This window comes from Mastigoproctus giganteus, chromosome 8 (genome assembly GCF_048544385.1).
Source record: "Mastigoproctus giganteus isolate SK-2022 chromosome 8, ASM4854438v1, whole genome shotgun sequence".
Classification (NCBI taxonomy): Eukaryota; Metazoa; Arthropoda; class Arachnida; order Uropygi; family Thelyphonidae; genus Mastigoproctus; species Mastigoproctus giganteus.
The window spans coordinates 46,435,351-46,459,037 of NC_143582.1; the positions used below are offsets into that span (position 1 = coordinate 46,435,351).

Sequence of the window (23,687 nt, forward strand, 5' to 3'; positions counted from 1 at the left end):
TGCTCAACTTTTCCAGATCCTTTTGCAGTAGCGTACCATCCTTACTGTCATTAACAACCCTACCAACCTTCATATCGTCTGTGATTCGTAGCAATATGGCCTTAGTTGCTAATGCTCCTAAAAACCAAATAACAAACAAACAAACAAACAATCGTCTGTGAAATTGGACATTAAGCTTGTGATATACCTTCATCAATATCATGATAAATATAGAAAACAACAATGGTCCCAACACAGATCCCTGTGGGAGAACACTAATAACATTAGTCCATGAAGAGCAGTGTTCATATGTGTTTCAACTGTTGGGAGACAGTTGAAACACATATGGAAGGACCAGCTCCATCAGTAAGATTTTGCCAGATGAGCCCTGACAGCAGTACACTGTCAAGGCTCATCATAGGAAATGCAACCATAATGTGCAGTGGGAGAAATCTCTGGAGGCAGATAAAATTCAGTTTGTTTTGGTAATTTGCATGCTAATAAAATGTAGCATGAAAGAAATAAAGAAAATAAATTTCAGAAAATAAAGAAATCTTGCTTATCAAGAATAAGCATTCCAGCTAATAAAATTTATGAAAAAATTATTGTTATTAAACTATGATTTGATGAACAGGTGGGCATCTTTGTCATTGAGCAAATAATGAGAGACAAAGCTTGCAAATCTTGCGGTTGACATCACATTTGTGGATTTTTATAAAATAATTACTCTGAATAAGTTTCCTTGTTAATTCCCAATCATTATTTTATATTTAGTTATGGTTAGTTTCAGATTTTCATTTTATTTTTAGATTATTACAAATTACTGGCAATGGATGTTGAACAGTTCCTTAACCACATGCAGAACAGTATTGGGCGAGAATTAAGGATGGTAAGCTATCAAATTCCTATTTCAAGAATTAATATAAACTATTTTTTTTTTTTATTAGTTTGCCATTTTATTTCATTTCACTTATAGTTGCATATTTGTGGGGATGTTTACCACATGCAGAGGTTTGAAGTTGCCGTTATTGATGATGTGTTTATTTATTAAATTTTTTTATGATTTACTGTTACAGTCAAATCTAATTGATACAAAGTTCAAGAGACCTAAATTTTCACTTTTTGTAATAACGAGGTACTCCAAAAGTGTCAAAATTTTATCTTTTTTTTTTTTTTTTGGTACATACTATATATCTAAGAATAATAATAATATCAAAAATAATTGAAAAAAATAAATTAATTTAAATTAATAAAATAATAAAAATAAAGCCTTGTCTAACAATACAGTAATAGGAATAACACATTTTTTAAGGATTTTATTTTATTTGTAAGATAAACTAAGAGAAAAGGAATTAACAGAAATGAAAACATTGTACAGTATGTATTATGATATATACAATATTTTAGTATCACAGTAAAAAGAATTGCAATCTTAAAATAAAAGGAGACATACAGACCATTAACTTTTTAATAAATTAATCTAATTTAAAGAAAGAGTCTAATGTCGTTTGCACAGTTTTTGTTCTACATGCATTTTTAACTACAGCACAGACATAAAATGCAATAGTTGTTTCTTTATCAATGTTACTGCAGGCCAACACATTCTCTATTATGCTCAATACATTTTGTGCATCTTTTTAGATGGCAGTGTGAGTGCTTCTTCACTTTGGCTGTTGCTGGTAACAAAAACATCATCATTTTGATTGGTGCTCAGCAGCTCTTCTGATGGTGTTGCTATGGTAGCAAGTTCATCATTCACCTTCCCAAACTCTTCAAATTTGCGAAAAAACCCCATGTCTCTTTTATATTCCCTCATTCTTCAGTTTTGCTATCATATTCATCATCTGGACCATGTTTTTCAATTATATTTTCTCCAAAGCCACTCTTTCTGACGCAGTTGATTATTACACAGTAGAGACTGCTTCTGCAGGGATGGGATACACTTAAATAGAAGGAGTGCAAGAGTGTTTGCTGATACTATCGAGGTAGTGTTAGGTGGGTCAGAAAACCTAGCTTGGGGAGATTCACAGACTAAAAAGATTAACAGTAGCCGCAGGAAGAGGTGAAAGTGATTCTTGCACTGCATCTATTGGAATGAGCAGCAGCCTGGAAAGTAAGTTGCTTGGGATTTCCAGGATTACTGGAATAGTGAACCAAGTGAACCAACAACATAGTGAACCAAGTAAATACATAGGCTCTGTTACAGTAACTAACAGTAGGAACAGGTGCATGTATACTTGCATGTACACCAATGCTAGAAATATAGTTAATAAATTTGATAAGTTTGAAGTGCTGGTCAAGACATCAAAGGCTGATGTTGTTGGATTATATCAGAGAGGTGGTGTTACACAGATATAAGCAGTGCAGCATTGGAATTTGGGGAGTACAGAAAGGACAGACAGGGTAGAAAGGGGGAGGGATTATACTGTTAGTTTAGAAACATAAAATCTAAGGAAGTGCATCCAGTTGACATAGATGGATAGTGCAATGTTGAGTCAGTTTGGTGTGACATAAGCACTGGGAAAGCAATAATGAGAATAGGTGTGTGTTATAGGACTAATGACTCTAATGAGTATAATAAACAGTTGTACAGAGAAATAGTATGGACCAGTAAATCAGAATGTCTAATAATGGGGGATTTTAACTTCCCAGATATTGATTGGAACTTGTGAGTTGGTCACTTGCACTCGAGCAAGATTTTTGTGGATTTATTGGATGATTGTTCGAGAGAAAACCAGAGAGAGTAATACTCTTGATTTGGTTATCAGCAGTGATTATTCGTGCATTAAGAATTTGCAGATAAAGGAACCACTGGGTGGCAGTGATCACAGTGTACTGATGTGGGATTTACTTAAAGATATCACTACCATCAGAGGTAAAGGGAAGGATTTTTACTTTCATACAGTTGAATACAGTGGTCTCAGACTGTTTTTAAATTCAATACAGTGGAACCAACTGATGATGTTACCAACAGAAAATTCTAAATGGGAAGCATTCAAGAAATTAATTGTCATGAAAAGTCTAGTAGCTTTTCATACCGATTAAGAAATACTGTTCAAGGTTTAGTCCTAAATGGATGTCAGACGAACTAATGAGACTCATGACAGAGAAGAAAAATGCATGGGATGCATATAAATTATCAGGCAACACGGAAGTGTATGGTAGATAAAAGCTAGTCTTTAATCAAGTCACAAAGGAGGCAAGTGAAGGCAGATTATGATAAATCTTTGGCAAAGGATGCTAAGAAAAATGGCAAGGACTTCTTTACTTATATAAACTCTAGAAGGAAGGGGTTGAATTAGATTGGTCCACTTGATATCGATGGTTCAACTATTGATGATCCTGCTTAGATAGCTCACAAACTGAATGAGTATTTTTCATCTACATTCACAGTGAGGAATTCTGTTAGGAAGTGGAAGCAGTGGATGGGATTAATTATATTAAAGGAGGTGGCAAAGGAAGTAAGCAAGCCCTTAGCCATAATTATGAGATCATCCTAAAACTCATGGGAAGTCCCCACGGACTGGAGATGTGCAAGTGTCTCCCCAATTCACAAAGAGGGATCAAAGGGTTACACAAGTAATTATAGACCTGTTAGTTTAACTTCTGTTCCGAGTAAAATAATGGAGTCACTGGTTAAAGAAGCATTGTAGGGTCATCTACCAAGAATGCAGTAATAGTTCAGACACAGCATGGGCTTGTTAAAGGAAGGTCTGTCTGACAAATTTGATTGGAAACTATGATGTGGTTACAAAGGAACTGGATGCAAAAAATAATTTTCAGATCATATACTTGGATTTCAGGAAAGCTTTTGATACTATTGTGCATGGAAGATTACTGTACAATTGGAACAGTATGGTAGTAATGCTATAATGGATAAAATGGTGGTTGAGTGGGAGAAGACAGAGGGAGGTAATCAGTGGACATTGCTCTTCGTGGACCAATGTTTATTAGTGGAGTCTCCCTGGGTTCGGTATTGGGCCTACTGTTATTTTGTATATTTATCAATGATATTCATGAAGGTATATCAGGCTTAATATCCTAGTTTTCAGATGATACTAAGGTTGGCCGAGTTGATAATGACAGTAATGGCTGTGTGCTACTGCAACGGGATCTAGAAAAGTTGGGCAGATGGACTGTGAAGTAGCAACTGAAGTTTAACACTGACAAATGTGAAATACTGCATATGGGTAGAAGTAACCCCAGAGAAACGTACCAACTGTGTGGTACTACACTTGGTAGAAAATGAAAATGACCTGGGAGTAATTGTGCAGTAGATATGAAGTTTTCTGAGCAATGCAGACACCCCATGACCTGCCGTGGCTGGTCATGGGGTCTTGTTAATGATATACAGGAATTTTGCTAGTAGGGAAAAGGAGTTGAATATCTCTTTGTATAAGGCAATGGTCAAGCCACTCCTTGAGTACTGCGTACAGGTTTGGAAGCTTCATTTTAGGAAAGATGTGCAGTTGCTTGAGCGAGTACAGAGAAGGGCTACAAGATTGGTGAAGGGAATGAAGAGGTCTACTTACCAAGAAAGGTTTAAGTTCGGCATTTGGAGACTAGGCAAGGTGATCTGACTGAGGTGTATAATGCCTTGAATGGGTTAAGCAGACTCAATTCTGATAGGATTCTTCCTCTTGCTCAGATTACAAAATCTGAGGGGGGAATGAATTCAAATTGAGGAAAGACAGTTGTAGAATATATGTGTGGAAATTTGCCTTTAGCCAGCGGGTATTTGATTGTTGGAAACAACTTCCATCTGTTGTGTTGGAAGTTGATAGCTTAAATAAATTCAAGGAGGGTCTGGACAAACTTTTAGACGGAATGGATATGTGAATTTTTTTTTTTTTTTTTTGATATTTTGCTTATTATTATTATGCTTATGCTGCACCAGCATAAGCATAATAATAATAAAAAAATTTTAAAAAATAATTAATTAGAGAAAAGGAAATAGACAACCTATGCGTTTCCCTCCTCCCGTAGGTGACCAGCTGACCTTCGAATTTCCCTAAACTGTCTTCCTCTACCACCTATGTAGGTAACTTATTCCAGTAATTTATAACTTGTTAAAATAAAACTTCCAGCAATCTAGTCTAAACATCTCCCCCACTGTAACTTGAAGCTATGGCCCCTAGTTCTAGAATCATTTATAACTGTGAACGTTTTGTCCTCATTCATTTTACTTATGCCTCTCAGAGGCATAAACACCTCAGTCAAATCTCCTCTAACGTGCCTGGTCTCCAATCTCTGCAACCCACATATTCGAAGTTTTTCCTCATATGGACTCCCTTTTACTGATCTCACCAGGCGAGTTACCCATCTCTGGACTTTCAAGAAGTACAGTGTCTTTCTTTAGGTGCGGTTTCCATACATGAACACAACATTCCAAGTTTGGTCTAACAATAGCCTTATATAATGGGATTATGACATCTTTATCTCTTATAGGAATTGTTTGATAAATCGTTGATAGGACACCATGGGCCTTCCTTGCAATCGGTCTACGATGCTCGAAGAACTTCATGTCTGACCATATCATATAATACCTAAGTCCCTTTCCTCCGCTGCTGGCTTTATTTCAACTCTACCAAGTGTATAAGTTATCTTGGAGTTACTGTTCCTCAGGTGCAATACCTTACACTTTGGTGGATTAAAGAATAGCTGCCATTTTTCTGACCATCCCTGAAGTCTATCTATGTCTCTCTGAAGAAGCTCTGCTTGGCAATGATCATTAACTACTCTACTAATCTTTACATCATCTACAAATTTAGACATCACACCATCTATCCCTTCATCAATGTTATTTACAAAAATGAAAAACAACAGTTGTCCTAATACTGATCATTGGGGAACCCCACTTCTTACATAAACCCAATCTGAGGAATAAAGAAAAAGCTTGCTTTTTTGCATCACATGCATACTACTACACTTGATACAATATTGTCCCAAGCAATAACAAGATTACGGATAGCATCCAACACATTCCAATTTGGCTGCAAATTGTTCCCTCCTTCTATGTTGCCAATCAAGTAACATGTCAGGTTGGCTCTATATGCTCTCTTGAGGTTATAAATAATGCCTTGATCCAATGGCTGCATAAAACTGGTGGTATTGGGAAGTAAAAACAACAGCCATATATTTGTCAACTTAAGTGTCTCAGCAGAATGTGCTGTACAACAATCTAGATTCATCAAAATGTTGCTTTATTCTGAAGCCATTCTTCTGTTCACTTTTGATAATCATGACTGAAAAATTTCTACCATAAGCCAAGCACTTCTATTGGCCTCATAATCACAGGGAAGTTGGTTAACCTCTTTAAAAAACCTTGGCTTGGAAATCTTACCAATCACAAGTGGGCGTAGTTTTGTACTGCCATCTGAATTGCAGCGTAACGAAACAGTGAGCATTTGTTTACTTAAATTTCCACCACGATAAGACTCCTTGAAGAGCAAATGTTTCATTTGGCAGCAAATTATACAATAAACCTGTCTTGTGAAGATTAAAAATATCCTTTCCCTCATATTTTTCAAGAATGGACTGTACAGAACACAACCAGTCTGTAGCATTTTCTTTGTCAACTAACCCAGACTTGCCGCAAACATTTCACAAAACAAAGTTATTCCTATCTTTAAATCTTTGGAGTCAGCCACTACTGCATTTGAAGTTACTACAGTAATTCCATGTTGCCGAGCTAGATAATTTGCCTTTTCTGGCAAAATCGGACCTGATATTGGCAAATTAGCATGCATTTGTTGGTATCAAAGTTTTGTTTCAAGCTCCTTATGTTTTGCACCATGAATTCGTTTCCTGTTTTTTTATCGCTACTCCACTGTCATTCACTTCATTTTTTTTGTTTTTCAGTATTGTAAATAAAGTGTTGTTGGTTTCCTTTGCAGTGCCCATTTTGCTTTGTTCCATCCTATCAACCTCTTGTACAATTTTTAGCTTAATTTCTAGGCTTAATTCTGTCCATTTACATTTTGTCACCATAACACTCTAGATGAGGTTTAATATAAACAAACTTGAAATTAATTTAAAGACACAAGTTCCAAAAAAGACATCAGCTCAAAAAATAGATTATATTGTACTGTAGCAAAAGATTAGTATTAGTAACGGCCGCATGGTGCAAGAAAGCCTATGGCTTATGCTGCACCAGCCAAAAAAAAAAAAAAAAAAAATCCGAACAAAACAATGATAAAAACAAAAATAAAATAAAATTAAATAACTAAATAATAATAATTAATAAAAAAAAAAAAAAAAAAAGGAAATTAAACCTATCATCCTATGCGCTTCCCTTACCCGAACTTACTATCCAGATGATCTTTGAATTTCCCCAAACTGTCGGCCTCTACCATGAAGGCAACTTATTCCAGTAATTTATAATTTTCTCTGAAATAATTTATAAGATTCTCTGAACTGGCATAACAATTGCAACTGACCTTAATCCCATGGAGAGCAAGGGCATATATGTAAACAACTTAAATAAGCTGTTTTTAATCTTTTGTTAATTTAACAGCTCCATCCTTCACAATGTTTTTCAGAGTGCACTTATATCGTAGCTACCATAAACTTGTTTTGTTTACGCAAAAGTAAATTGTAACAAGTCGGTGCCTTCCTTTGGGAAGCAGGGAACCGGGTGACCAGAGGCAATGATGGTTACAATAATCGGACAACTGTTTGTTTGTTTGTTATTTGGTTTTTAGGAGCATTAGCAACTAATTCCATATTGCTCCGGAAATATGCGGTGGTCATTCCCTGACCTTTTCGCATCCTCCGTATTTTGGTGGTCACGGGCTCGAACCCCAGTCTAATCAAGAAGCGTGTGCTACGCACTGCTGCTCCTGCCCACCTGGCTATGGAGGCACCAATCGGACAACTGTGCCAAGATTTGTATTAAACATACAAAATAACAATGTTTATTTCTCACGGGGTGAAAATGAACTTTGTAATACCTGTTAACCGAATTTTACAATAAACGAATATATTTACATAGAAAAGCCTATCCTTTCGCAGGAAAATGCTTCATATAAACGAGTACTTTGTATAAACTGGGTTTGTATTAAAGAGATTTTACTGTAGTGCTAAGTTTTTGTTTTTATTCAGAATATAATTTTCTTGTTCTGAAAGGACTCAGAATACACTGTGAAACATTGTTAGTTGATTGTTTTGAGTTTGTGTTTGAGATTGAGAGCTAGTAACTGTAACTGAGTTCGAGATCGTTTGAGTTAGTAACTGTAATGATAAGTTTCTGCTTTTATTGGAAATATAATTTTCTTATTCTGAAAGGACTCAGAATACTCTATGATGCATTGTTAATTGATTGCTTTGAGTTTGTGTCAAGAAAGCTATGGCCATGAGGCATCAGTATATCGTGTAAATTTCATGTAGAGTATGGTCAGTTTGCAGATCATGGTTATGCAATTAGAATAATATCCTGATTATTTTTGATATGCTTTTTTTGCAAGATGTACATGATTACGTACTACAAAAGTAAAATAAAATTGTACAAAAAAGTTTTTAAAAGCATGTTTTATTTATGAGAATTTCATGTGGTACAAAAACCTATTAAACTGTGAATGCAACTCTATCTTCCTAACTTTTTGTAACAGTCTTGAGTAGTTTTAAAACTAACAACTTTTTTATGTTGCACGAAATTATGTATGGAGAATGTCTGACAGAGCATGTACCACTGTGTGTGTGTGTGTTACTGTATTTGTTTTTGTCTTTGTATAAACAGTTGTGTTTAGAGAGTTGGCACTTGCTACCGTAAGTTGGATAATGTTTATTTGTGTGTGTGTGTGTGTGTGTGTGTGCGCGCGCGCACACACACACACACACACATTAAATGCTAAAAATCTGGAGCATCCTTGGGGAATGAGAGGTGCTAGATTTTTTTGCCTTTTTTTGTTAAAAATTATTAATTATTGCTTTTCGTTAATGCACTGTGTACATTAAGTCAGTGGTCTCAAACTCAAATTGCATGCAGGCCGAATGCACGATCTGAAAGCAGCTGACAAGCCGTACGTTACTTTGTCTCCATCTATATAGCAATATGAACTGCGCAGCTGTGCATCCAGCTAACCAACTAGTGACTGACTCAAGGAAAATATATATCAGAAGTACCATCTCAATAGAAAAAATTGGAAGCACCACAATACTGAAGCGCCACCAACTGTCGGCTGGCGAACTAAATTTACTGATTGTACCGACTTGGGAAGTTCTCCCACCTTACCCCAGTCACGTGGCCTGGCATACAAGCATACAGTGACAAAGACAAAGCCCCAACCTATTCATTCTATCTCTTTTTCCTTCAATAGCAAGTCACGCACATAAGTTCAGTCCATATCTCTATGTCTCTAAAATTATAAGCACCGTATTTACAACAAATACATAATTGAAATGTATTCGCGGGCCATGTAAAATTGCTTCGGGGGCCGGATGCGGCCCGCAGGCCGCCAGTTTGAGACCACTGCATTAAGTAACATTATTTCTGGATTTTACAGAATTTGATGTATTGTATATGTTTAAATTAACTTTTTTCAGAAAAGAGAGGTCCAATCACCTGGAAATGTAAAACATCACAGGCTAAAATTTTATTTTATATTTTGGGTATAAAAGGTGTTTCATTAAAAACATGAGGATTTTCATTACTCCATATCTGCTGTTTTGACTGCTGATGTAACCATGGAAAATAGGATGCTCAACCCCCCCCCCCTCCCAGACTTCGTATAGCTCAAATCAATGGCCAAAAATCCATCTCAGTGGCAACACAGCTTCATCCCCTAATGGACGAGTTGAATCTAGACATTCTTCTCCTTCAGGAACCATACTACGTCCGTGGAAGGGTCTCTGGTTACCCCCTGGCTTTCAGGAAAATCCAGACGACAAACCAATTGTGCCTCGCTGCTATCATCGTCCGCAATCCAGACTTAGTAGTAACACAGATAGAATCACTCTGCACTCCCCACCTAGCGGGGGCTACAATAGAAGGCAGCTTCGGCCGTATTGCGGTCCTAACAGCATACTTCCAATTTGGTACAGATATCCTCCCGCACGTAGCTCAACTAGAACAAGCTCTTGACCTCCTGGAGAACACTGATGTCATCATAGCCGCAGATTCGAATGCCCGGTCAACACAATGGTTCAACACCTCTACCGATGCAAGAGGAGATATGTTAGATGAATTCATTGCTTCACGCAGCCTTGAAATCATCAACAGACCAGGACAACCAACCACCTACTCTTCGGGAACTGGAGAGTCTAACCTGGACATCACACTAACTACTTCTTCTCTTCGCAATAGACTCCTCCATTGGCAGGTGCATGACACAGCCACTACTAGCGACCATCGCCTCATCACTTACAGTGTCACCGATTCTGCCCTCCCTCATCAAGTGTCTATCCAGGATATTGTAAGGTTCTCTACTAAAACAGCGAACTGGGACCAGTTTGACAATGTAATTCAAGATGCTCTTCATGACCCAGCTAGCAACTTCTACCAATCAATGAACAGTGCGCAGAAAACAGACTTTGTGCAGAGTCTGCTCCTCAAAGCTTCAGAGGCTTCCATGAAAAAATGTTCCAGGAAACCAAGATCTGTTCCATGGTGGTCGCAGGAACTCACTAACCTGCGCAATTCTCTGAAACGCGCTCGGAAAGAATACCAACACAAGAGCAGGACTGAACCTGCTCACATTGCAGAACAGTATAGAGACCGATTCAAAGCAGTCCGCCGTGAATATACTAACAAAATTTACCATGCCAAGCAAAGCTCCTGGCGTTCCCTTGTCGAGACTGAGGGGAACCGGAATCCGTGGGGTTTAGTCCACAAACTCGTGAGGAATAAGCTGGGATCCATGGATGTCATACACTCTGTCCGCTCTGATGACTCGTCTGAGACTACACACTGGGAAGATACAATCAACCGGATTCTGGATGAACTAATATATCAGGACAACACCAACTCTGACACTGACATCCACAGGAAGATAACAGTACAAAATTCCAGCTTCCAGCCAGACAATATGGAGGAACCATTCACAGAGGAAGAAGTCGATGCAGCAATTAAAAAAATCAAAAAAGGTAAAAGCTCCTGGTCTGGATTTTATTGAAGGCGAGACTGTGCAACGTCTCTGGGCCATAGCTCCAATGATACTTCTTCAGCTCTTCAACACCTGTCTGAATGAGGGTAACTTTCCATCACGTTGGAAGCATGCTAACCTGAGGCTCTTACCTAAGGATCTCACAGGTACCTCCAAGGCATATCGCCCGATTGCGCTGCTTTCCATTCTCGGCAAGGTTTTTGAGAGACTGCTGCTCTCCCGCTTCCAACCCCGATATGAAGCCAATGGTTTGGCATCCTCGCTTCAATTTGGATTCAAACAAGGGTGCTCCACAATTGATGCTCTATCTAAAACCCTCAAAGTTGCAGAACAGTCGGATGCAACTTATGTACTGGCAATCTTCATTGACTTCAAAGGAGCTTTTGACACAGTGTGGTGGCCGGGCGTTCTTCAGAGGGCCAGAGTCTCTAACTGCACTTGGAATTTCTACCACTGCCTCAAAAGCTACTTCTCTAACCGCAAGGTCAGCATCAAAACAAAATATCACTGCATCACCCGACATCTAACCCGAGGCTGTCCCCAGGGCTCCATCCTGGGGCCAGCTGTCTGGAATATGATACTCGACGACTGGCTCCTGAGGGACTACCCACACACTACTCAGCTTTCTTATGCCGATGACATGGTTATTATCATTGAGGGCCCCACCCGCGCCACCATAGAAACCCAGGCTACGGTTGTTCTCGCTGCTCTGTCCGTATGGGCCACGGAAAATAAACTCTCAGTCTCCACTGAGAAGAGCACAACCCTCCTATTAAAAGGCAAACTGGACTTCTCCAAACCCCCTACCATACATTTTAATGGCCGCCCACTGAAAAACTACCGATCGGTGAAGTACTTAGGAGTAATTTTGGACGACAGGAGAACTTTCATTCCTCATATCCAAGCTATCAAAGAAAAGATAAAAAATTACATCACTATGTTAGCACGCTTTACCCGCAAGGACTGGGGTCTTAAAGGACCAACTCAACGCCTTTTATACTCAGCAGTATTTATACCAATACTGCTGCAGTATGGTACCACCGAATGACTGTAGTGCATGCTCAACGTAAAATTCAGCAAATTCAACGACTTATGCTACTACAAATGACCCGCGCATGTAGAACGACATCAACTGCCGCCCTACAGCTACTAACAGGCCGCCTCCCTTTGGACCTCCACGTCGCTTTTATCGGACTTTCTCATGCCATCAAGAAGAATAAGGAAGCTGAATTCCTCACTATTCAAACCCGTACCGATACCGACATCAAACAGGAACATAAACGTGTGTGGCTACAATTCATAAACTTATGGCAAACCCGCTGGAATAACTCCACAACTGGTGCAACTACTAAACTTTTCCTTCCTGTGGTAACCTACATCAACAAGCAACGTTCCACTTGGTTCTTCCCTAATGTCTATGCTTCCTTCCTATTAACTGGCCACGGGTCCTTCAAGAGACGCCTTCTAGAGTTCGGCCTAGTCGAGGATGCCCTCTGTACCTGCGGAGAACCTGAAGACTGGGATCACGTGATGCACTCATGCAACGTATACTTAGATCTAAGAAACCAACTACTCCTAGACCTCCACACTACATCACTTCGGCCAGAAACCAAGTTATTGGAATCTAATGATGCCTTCCGTGTACTGACCAGTTATGCCAACGAGGTCTTTCGTCGTCGCTGGCATCACCTGCAACTCGCGAACACTACTCCTGGATAACCTCCTCTAGACAGCAACTGATACCCAGCACCGGAAACTTCCAGACATGAAACTGCAAATGGCGGACAGCCCTGTCGACGCCGCTCCGTGATTCTCCATTGTGATGATCCTGGACTCTTTAATTTGAACTTTACCTATTCTCTTCTTCCTACCCACAGTCTTTCTCCAGGACTCCCGCAACTGCACCTAGCACTCTTCCTGCTCCGTTTCGCCTGGGAGGATGCCTACGCTCTGTCATCCTCGCTATCTTGTCTGTCTTCCACTTTCCTGTCTCTTCTCCGCTCTTTCCTTGGCCCTCCCCACTCTCGCTCCTGCAAGAGTGTGGACGGCCCGTCAAATGTCTTTACTCCCTGGTCCGGCTCCTCGTGCCAGTGGACGGATGCTGGGAGGCTCCTTCCTGGTGATCGCGCCTCCCAGTAACGAAGAGGCCGGTCAAACAATACAAACAACACACTACTCACACATAACCCACACTGACTGGCTTTGCTATGTTAACAGAGTATTTAATGCGGATTTGTGGGAAACCACGGGAACCGCATAACAAAAAACACTATGTCCACTATGCTGATGTAACCACTGAAAGTAAAGTAAACTTTATCTCTAAATAAAACACAGTCCAAAATGCCAGTTTCATTTGAATCAGTAAAGTTTCAAAATTTATTGCGAAACCAGTAACAATAAAACTATCTTTTTTGCTTTATCAAGTTCTTTAAGTTTGTGTTACATGAATATGATAGGGGCAGTGGCTTAACTCTTTAATAGCTCTTTGTGTGTTTATTTCCCATAAAGTAGAGCATCAGGCAGTCGGGATTTTCCTCATCATCACCCTCCATTATCCTGCTGAACATGTCAGACATTAATGGGGAGTCATCTGAACCTTCACCAAGGGTACCCAAGATCTTACACTCCGAATAAGCTTTAGTTTCCACTGCCATTATGTGACACATCAAAATTTCAAGCTCTTCTTTTCCATACAATAAGTAGTAAAATACAATACTGTAGCATTTGATGTTTTTTATTTAATAGTACACAAATAATTGGATTTAGCAATTAGGCCTTCCATTCCATATAGTCCTTTAAAGAAACATTTCATTGTATGCTGAATACAAGTACATATAATAAAATAATATCAAGTTAATAACATTTATAAAAAAAAATATGCACAATATCTTGCTGAGAACAATGATGAGATAATACATATTTTTTAAAAATTTCATGTTTTTCAGCCACACTTAAATTCTTTCTTTGGCTTTGCTTTGACATTTAAAAATTTTTAAATGATTATGTGTACAAAGTGTGCACATGCTTATGTACTCTGATCACTTGGTGCAATCAAATTTGAAAGGAAAAAAAATTTATTGAAAAATCTCAGATTATTAATTTTCCTGTTGCTTTTATGACTCAAACTGAAATTATGATTCTAATGTAAGAAGAAATTTACACAGTGCAACACGTAAAAGATGTAAGTTTTTGATGTTTTAATTCAATAAATGGCTGATTCAATTAACTAGTGATTCTTATCAGCAGAACCCACTATGTATATCCACACATTAGGCGATCTGGGTTAGTGTGTCACACACGTAAGCTGATTATGGGTTTCAGCCTAGATGCTGCCACAGAAAATGCAATCCCATTGGGAACTGTGTTGCTGAAAATTTTTTTCTTTTAATCCACTATGTATACAGTCACAATGAATATGTAAACTCTCTTCTGACCTTGGCATCACAAGAATAAATGAAAATTTATTTATTTATTTTTAATAGAATTTAGGCAATAAAAAAAAGTTTAGTGCATTTCATTTAGCCATTTAGTTTTATTACTTTTTTTTTCCCCCTTAGATTGAGAGAGAGAGTGAGAGTGCTGGTGTACATTTTGCTTTTTCTATTAGAGTTAGTAATGTATTCATTGATGCTGTTTACTACAACTTGATATTTCATAAGAATTTTATTTTTAGGCAGCTAGTCACTTCTTTAATTTTATTACAAGATCACCTCTTCTCTTTGGGCCTGACTTTCATCTACCTGCAGATTTTTTTGGCCCTCAAAGAATGCAGGTAAGTTATTTCTTACGCTTTACTATACGAGAATGTTATTTTGAATGTTTTATGTTTGAATAATATAGCGATTTTCTAACAAGGTTGGAAATAACATGGGCAATAACCAAAGATAGTCAAAGAAGCAGAGCAAGTACTTTAAAAAAAAAAAAAAAAAAAAAAAAAGTGTTTTTTAAATGCAAAATATTTCATGTAAGTGGCTTTGACACTCGCTTAAAATCCAATATCAGTCTTTTACTAAGAAAAGCTTAACCATAGTTGTCAGGAAATATGTTAAGTACATATATAGAGCTTCCAGTGTTATTTGTAGGTATGAATTCTGTTACAGAAAATTTCTGATAAAGGATCATTAGTTTTCTGTAATAGTCAATTTCTGCACCCTAACTTATCCCTTGAGCACAAATCTACTTACGCATGTATATATTTTTTATGAATAAAATTCCTTGTGATATTATCATAGCGTTGTTGTTGTTGTAGGCACGTCAGCAACTTAGACAATGTTTTGCCATTTTGTATTATGCCTGTACAAGTGTGTGTTCACAAACTAATTTTCATGTTGTGTTGGCTGAAAAACCTGGAATAACTTATAGGGGAAACCCCACCCCCTCTGTCTGAGATCAGCTAACTACAGTCTCAGTTGATTAGAACTTCAGATTCTTTCTGTCGTAGACAGGAATCAAACCCAGACTGCTCCAAATGGGAGAGAAGGCAAAACCATTACACTGTCTCACAAAGTTATAGTGACACTGTGAGACATGATAATATTAGCAATGGTAATTTGACATGGTCTCAAATGATAAAATGACTATTTTCAGGATTCAAAGCTGGTCACACCATTTTAGCAGAGCTGCTAATGACATCCAGTTTTGAATTTTAAGTCAGAATGCCTGTGAAAAAATGGAGAAGAGAAAGAATCAATCTTTCACTTTACATTGAGGCATATTTTTCAGCAGAACAAAATATGATACTTCTGTAAATTGGATCGAGACGTAGTAGTAATAGTTTGTGCTGTCAAGGAACTTGAGGGTACAGGCTCATCCCTACTATTTATTGTGGTACTTTTTTATTTATTCTTCCGCCACTAGGTACATCAATACTCTATCAGTACAACTTAAATTAAACTTTTGTGTAAACCATAAAAGGTAAATATACTGTATATATGGTAGAAAGATAATTATATAAAGATATGAAGATGGTGGGAGGATAATAGAAAGGTACCTTTTTAATTCTTTTAAATTTATAAGAACCTCAAGTGAACCTTCCAAAAACAAGAATTTTTATCTTAGCTACTTGAAAGGTGCACTTATAATTTTAATTTTTTTCAACAAACACAAATTTTTAAGCATGACAAATTTGTAAAAATTGTGAAAAATTTCACAAAAATCAGGATAGTCCTTCAGCCAATTATGATTTTTGACATAAAAGAACGCCTAAGTAGGTTAATTTATGACCTGTGATTTGTAATGATGTGTTTACTTGAGCTAATACCAGATTGTTTAGTTGATGCACTGTTGAGAAACAACATTTATTCTTTTGTGAATGAATAAATTGATCTGTCTATTACATGTTTATTCTGTGCAGAAAAATTTCACGTTAGATGACAAAGCATTATATTGCTTTGTCATCTATTAACAAAACCACTCAGCATTGCCTAGGGGAAGATAGGTTCCTCTTATTCCTGTGAGCCCAAATGCATGAAAGAATTGAGAGAGAGAGAGAGAGAGAGAGAGAGAGAGAGAGAGAGAGAGAGAGAGAGAGAGAGAGAGAGAGAGAGAGAGAGTAGACAAACTTTAGTTGTGATTTTGTTTATATAATTTTAATTTTACACCAAGAGCTATTTGATAAATATCTTTTGGCATAATATAAAACTAATATTTATTAGGCCAAATACAGGGTTGTTCATTAACAAAATATAGGTTAATTCAAAAAGAAGTAAAAAATTTTCAAAAAATCATAAAAATGAAATGTAGTACTGTATATATTATTTTTGGGACATATACAGATGGTCAGAGAATTTCTGAAGTTTACTGTGGACCCTACAGTAAATTTTGATTTGATAGTCCAGTCCATTTCTTCTCCAAACTTTTTTTCTGATAATTGATGCTACAGACAAAGGATTACTGCAGGATCATTGCATCAGTGGTGCATTTCAATTCACATAGATCTGTTGGCATGTAGCTGCACAAACATGGCATCCTTTTACATAGAAGTCACATTGTGATAGGTCCAGAGTCCTGGAGAACTGAGAGCACCATATTTTGTCTTCTTTGACACCTTGTCCAGTGAGATAGTTATTGAGATCTTTTTGCATGTCCACATGAAAGTGAGGGACTTGCAAGAGTCATTTATTCAACCTATCCAGTAAACATTCCCATTAATGGCCATAAATTTTTTGGGAAGGATTTTTAGTGGTCTACACCTGAATGTTGTGGCATTTGAACTTCTCACTCAAGGGAAAAAATGGCTTTGTCACTGACAAATAAGCTGTGCTGTTGTGTCAACCACTTCCACTTTGAAAGTTACATCAAAACTCAAATCATTTGCATTTGTTATTGTTTTCAGTTTTAATGTTTGCACTATAGCAGAGAGAGACAAGCAACAGGCAGCTCACGGTCACCCACTAGTCCTCCTCTTCAGTATTGTTAGTAAGGAGTAAGAAGCTAACTGTTAATTGTCTGACGGCATCAGAGGTTTCCCCTATCTCCGCAATAAGAAGCCAACTGAGTGACATTGGGCTGCCTCTTTTTTTTCTCTCTAATTTAACTGCAACTTGTAAGCTTTCTAAAGTCAGTGCTTCTGGAGAATGTGCCAGACTGTTTTTTAAGACATTTTTGTTGGCTATGCACCTGTAATTTTACTTCTGTGGCTTTGTTGAAAGACTTCTTTTACATTTGCATGGTTTCATCAGTATTGTATGGTAACCTGAGCTGTTCTCCTTTCAAATAGAGTTTTTTTGCTTTCTTATTGCTTACCCCCAGTTGTAATTTGACATGTTGTGGAGGAAGAGTTCTTTTTGTAGTGTTTGTGAAAATCATTTTTCATTCTCTTTGTTGCAAATTGGATGATATGAAATGCCTTTTCACATGAAGAAACCATTTTAACATGTTCCGCATGCCAAACATAATGGAAATTACATTTCTGGTAGGGATTTTAAAATGGGTATTTAAGTGTTTAATTGTCATTTGGTATTTTAGTTGGCATGATGCATTACATTCTTCTATTCATTTGGAGAGATCTGGGTTTGATTCCTGTTGATGACTGGAGGAATTTCTAAAGTTCTCTTCAATTGAAGCTGTAGCTAGCTGATTTCAAATGGAGGGAATAGGGGTTTTAATCATAAGTGAGTTACTCTAATTTTTTTTCAGCCTGCAGAACATGCAAATTTGAACACACACTTCAACAGACAACTACACATATAGATATGAGCAGCATGCTCAGGTGCTGCTAAATTAATAATTTGAATGACAAATATGCATGGTCAGTGTTTGACAAATATGTGAAAGTGTTTACTTCCTTTTGAATCATCCTCTGTATAATTTTTTTTTTTTTAACACAAGATTTTTTTTTTTTTTTGTTTTCAACATTTTTTTTTTGTTTGTTTTCTCATTAGGGGATGAAATATATAAATTCTTTCCTTTTTCTATTCTTGTGCATGCAACATAAAACTGAAGTAACATAGGCTTGAATAACCGAGAGGTAGATAAGGTAAGTTTGTTCTGCAAGTTGCAGTCGAAAATAGCTTGATAGCCCAGTAGTAGATCACATAATGAACTTTTGCATTACTTTCTAAGATAAAAACTTATTAAATGAAACTGCCCATATTTTAACACTGCTAAACAAGTAGTAGTGGCATGTGATGCAAGAAAGCAAGTGTATGATCTTATGCAGCATCAGCCAAAAAAAAAAAAAAAATTTACAAAATAAATCCCTCTAAATGTTTGTCCAGTTCCTCCTTAAATTTATTTAACCTATCAACTTGCACAACGACAGATGGAAGTTTGTTCCAGCAATTAACCATCCGCTGGCTAAAGGCAAATTTCCGCATCTGTCTTTCCTCAATTTGAATTTATGTCCCCTTAGGTTTGTAATCTGAACAAGTGGAAGAATCCCATCAGAATTCAACATGCTCAACCCATTCAAGGCCTTATACACCTCAATCAGATCACCTCACAGGTGCCTAGTCTCCAGCTGCTGCAATTTGCAGAACTTAAGCCTCTCTTGGTAAGAGGATCCTTTCATTTCCCTCACCAATCTTGTTGCCCTTCTCTGTACATGCTCAAGCAAATCTACATCAATCATCTACAGGTGAATGCAAATATTTAGAGAATGAGTTTAACAGCATTTCTTGGCCGACCGGGCTAGCCGAGTGGGTAAAGTACCTGCCCGGCAACCCAAAGGTCGCGGGTTCGATTCCCGCCTCGGGCTTGGATCAAAGTACTGCAAAAACCTTGGGAGGTGCAATATGGCCATAGAAGCCGATGCGCCAACAACTACCAAATCAAAAAAAAAAAAAAAAAAAAACAGCATTTCTTACTGATAATTCAGCAATGAAATGATTAAATCCAGTAAGTACCTCAGGATTAAATAACTCCTATATGTACTCAAGAATTATTTTTGATGAGAGAGGTAGGATTTGTGTAGAACCTGTGTACCTGTCTACTTAATGGTGAGAGAGATGGGTGTACAGAAGAACTTGATTGATTTATCGGTGTGAAATTTGCTATACTAAAAATATTCTAAATCCTTAAATTTTGTAAAGGATTGGAACTGCTGCTCCAAATTTGCATTATTTCTGTAGGGATCATATCAGTTGGGTGTAAGACAGTTTGTCATATGATAGTTCAGTGTATGACAGTTTGGTGTATACTACAATATAGCATATAACAATTTGGTGAAAGACAATTTGAGAGTATGACAATTCAGTGTATCACATAGAAAGTAGAAATTAAGAAAATCAATAAAGGTGTGGGAAACCAAAAGAAAGTCACTAAGAAGGAATGAAGAAATTTAGAAAATAAAGGGTAAAAAATTTTTTTTTTTTTTTAATCTATTTTGTGTAAAAGTATTCAAGCTGATACTACTCATAGACAAAATGGCAAGTATATATTTATCTTTGGCATGACTGTTCAACAACTTGTGCAACAAATTAACTCCAAAGAAGATTATTTTTTAATTTTTTTAAATACATTTACTCAGCTTAAGTTTTTGCTGTGTGGATCGGTTGTTGGGATTCCAGAATAAACTTGTTGCAACAGAAACTACATTCACTGGCCAAAAAATTAGAAATATTAATCAGTATCTACTAGGAATACCTGCCCAAATTACAGCCTGTACATATTATGGTATGGATTCCACTAGGTGTGTAAGAGAGTCTAGTTCCAGATTTGACATTCTTCCATCAGGATATTTGTTCAGTTGCTATACTGTGGTCACTAGAGAACTTTGAAGCTGAACTGCCACTTCTAACATATCCCAGAAATTTTCAATTTACAATGAGTGTTGAACCATCAACTATTTTCCATTTAATCGATGATGCTGAAGAATAAATCATTCTTTAAGCATAAACTATTGTTTTGTTGACCTTTATTTAACATTACTATGGTAAAATTTCATCATTGAGAACGTAACCCCTGTTTTTAACGTTATGTCTTTGGGAAATAAATTCTTGCTTTATGAGTGCACGCTAGGAATGAATTAACTCTTAAAGTCGGGAACTGCCTGTATTTAAAATATGGAAATTAAAATTATACTATTTTATTTGGTTTATTTTGGAGAAGCTGTCTTATTTCTTGACATTGCACACAAGACATTTAGACATGTGGAGCTGAGGACTAGGATATTAAAAGAGACTTGGCATAACCTGACCTGTGTTGAAATTTTGAGAACCCAAGGCACATACTAGAACAGTTTTATTTGTTGTTAATGTTAATTAAAAAATAAATACTTTTATTTCTTGAAATAGTTAGAGGAATATAGTTAATAGATTAGGATCTTTAATAAGTTTAAAAAACTGTTCTTTATTAATATCATGTTTGTTGTTTCAGCTCAGACACATTCTAAACAACATAACGCACTCACGCACACATATACAATGATATCTCTTCTTTTTAACTAATAAGTATGTATAAAGGACATCCAGGATACAGCTGTAAGAATATATTGATTAAAATAAGAATTTTAATTATTAATACTCTTCCTTTTCAGGTTCATTCAAATGGGTCATTAGATCCCATTGTTGTAGGAAGCATATTTGGAACGTCACCCAGAAGGAGGGCAACACAGATCTTAAGTCGAAATCCCAGCATTTTTGAGGTAAGAGGGATGCTATTTGATTGCTGATTTTTTGGAATGATTTCTGTTATTGTCTCTATGTTTTATTAGTCATGCCCTTCTGAAACATTATACAACTAAAATAAATGTTACTGAGATAAATTTCAGCTGAGAAAATTTCAAGTTTGAATGCTACAATATGAACAACTGTTTCTCTTTAATGTGAAATAAATGCATCATATTTATCATCTTATTGACTTCTTTAAGTTTGATAATATGGAAGAATATAAACATAGTCCTACCTTTTTCTGGATGATTGACAGAAAAGATAATAGACCTATAATTATAAGAAAAACTGCTAATCTTGTATCATTAAAAAATGCTTTAACTAGGCTGTCAGCTTATTGCATATGCAGGCTTAAATCTTTAATTAAAATATGACAAAGTTTTTAACTGTTTTAGTGCTGAAATTTAATATTGTAAAATCACACTAACAATTGAATAGTGTCCAGGAACATGACAAAGTTCTTTTATTACTGTTTAAAAAGCAGTTATTATAATAATAAATTAATTAATCTGCTTACCATGTCATAATCAGGTTGCAATGAAAAAGCAGACATTTAAGCACATTCCTTGTAATTCCTCCTTGCTACAACATCACCTTACAATTTGTAAGATCCTCTTACAAAAAAAAATAATAATAATAATAAATAAAAAAATGTGGGAATACTGCTAAGAGGCCTAACAGCAGAAGGTGGTTGAGGTACTAATCTTGAGAGCCCATTTCAATCCTCAAAAGGTGTCTAAAAAGATAAACTGACATGGGGGAAAAAAAAAAAAAATGAATATCTAGTTTGGATTTCACGTCATAGCTAATGACCCATATCTGCATTCTGCAGAATTTTCTTTTCAATTTCATACTATCTTATTGCTGCTGTTGTGAGATTTAGAGTAGCAGATAAGCCTAGGTTTTGTTGTTCTGGAATTAACAGGTATTTGCCAATCTAGGAAATATCAAATGTTAACGAGTTGGTGACTGAATGATGAGAACAAATCGACAAAGAGATGTGCATTAATAAGATTGTATTTAGGGGAAGTATTTTAATTGTCTCTTGGTTTAGACAGAGCAAAGGGAAGACAAAGGTGCCAAGTTAGCCTATTTCAGTAACCAATACATATTAGCAAGAAGCCTTCTGGGATAGGTAGTGACAGTTGTCTGGTAAGTGGAATGAATCATATCCTGTTGAATGCACAAAATAAATATTTTACTGTAATGGTCAGATTGCATATAAGAAAAATTTCTATTGAATGTTCTACAAGAGTAACTACATAAAACAAAAGTTATGAAAGTTGGGAGAGGTGAGGAAAACCTAGATTGTAGACTAAGTAACCAAATGTTGAACTGATTAATTTTGTATATATAGAGGACAGTCTTTAAAAATGTTTAAACATGGAAATAAACAATAGAATAAATTATGCAAGAAATGGAGTAAGTCACTTGAAAAAAAATCATTTTCAGAGCAAAAGAGAAATTAGCCAAAAGACCAAAATAGCTGTCTGGAATAGTTTTTAAGCCTATCTTAGCCTGTGTAGCTGAGGACTGATAAGAAATAAAGGATTGATGAAAATTAGAATCTTCAGAAAACAACAGTTTTGAATAAAATCAAGGGGCATTTGAAAAGTTCATGGCCTGAGTATAAAGGGTTTATTTGAGGAGCCCGGTAACATGTTGCTTTTCTACATGTTGACTCCATAGTGAGTTGCTGCCAATGCTGCAGTGTGTTGATTTCAGTGGGGAAGGTTTTCTCTTGGGCATTCACTGCAGCAGTGATGTCACTGTTGGGGAAAATGGATGTCATCCAGGTATTTTTTTCAAATTAGGAGACGGTGAGAGTTTGGTGCTAGAACTGGTAAATATGGGGGATGGTTCAAAATTTCAAAGCTGAACTCACTGTCTGTCACTGCCATAACTGCATTTGCAGCCATGGCAGTGATAGACTTGTGAGCTATCATGTTGTCCTAGTGGAACAAGACTCTTTTGCTGAGTCTTCCCTAGTGTTTGTCTTTAATTTCACAAAAATGCCTCACAAGGTCTACGTAATATGCCCCTGTGACTGTCGGCCCCGGGTGCCAAGCGATTATTAGTGTAGCCAAGCGATTTCCAAGCGATCTATATATTGTGTGTGCAAAGCAAATAGTTTTCTTTAGGTTTTAAACACAATTTTCTTATTTATTTGTATTGAGAAACTTTTGCACTACAAAAAGTAGGCAGAGTTCCAGGAAGGAAATTCACCTTTCTGTTTCTTGTTAATCTTACTAACCAAACTAACTAAGCCGCTTGGTTACCCTTGTGGCACTGCTCCTGCCTCCCTGTGGCGGGGCCGGTAACCCGGAAAGAAAAGCTATCTTTCCGGGGCTAAAAGGAGCAAAATGATTTCTCCTACAGGACACAGGGATCCTAATATGGCTGCTCATGAGATAGAAGACTCTACCTCATGCAGTGCTAAACGTCAAAAAACTGACAGTTTACAAAGAAGGCATCCAATGCACCTTGTATTGCATTC

The 23,687-nt window shown here is 36.8% G+C and overlaps 1 protein-coding gene across 5 annotated transcripts in view; it reads left to right on the top strand.

Moving 5' to 3' along the window:
• LOC150081506 (uncharacterized) overlaps positions 1–23,687 on the top strand; it is an 89,670-nt gene that overhangs the window by 24,494 nt on the left and 41,489 nt on the right. For all 5 annotated transcript variants that reach the window (XM_090379345.1, XM_090379344.1, XM_090379347.1 and 2 more), the window contains 3 exons: positions 789–868; positions 14,755–14,853; positions 21,058–21,165. In XM_090379345.1, the coding sequence (XP_090235471.1) occupies positions 809–868; positions 14,755–14,853; positions 21,058–21,165 (267 nt within the window). In that variant the 5' untranslated portion in view covers positions 789–808. The remainder of the gene's footprint in view (positions 1–788; positions 869–14,754; positions 14,854–21,057; positions 21,166–23,687) is intronic.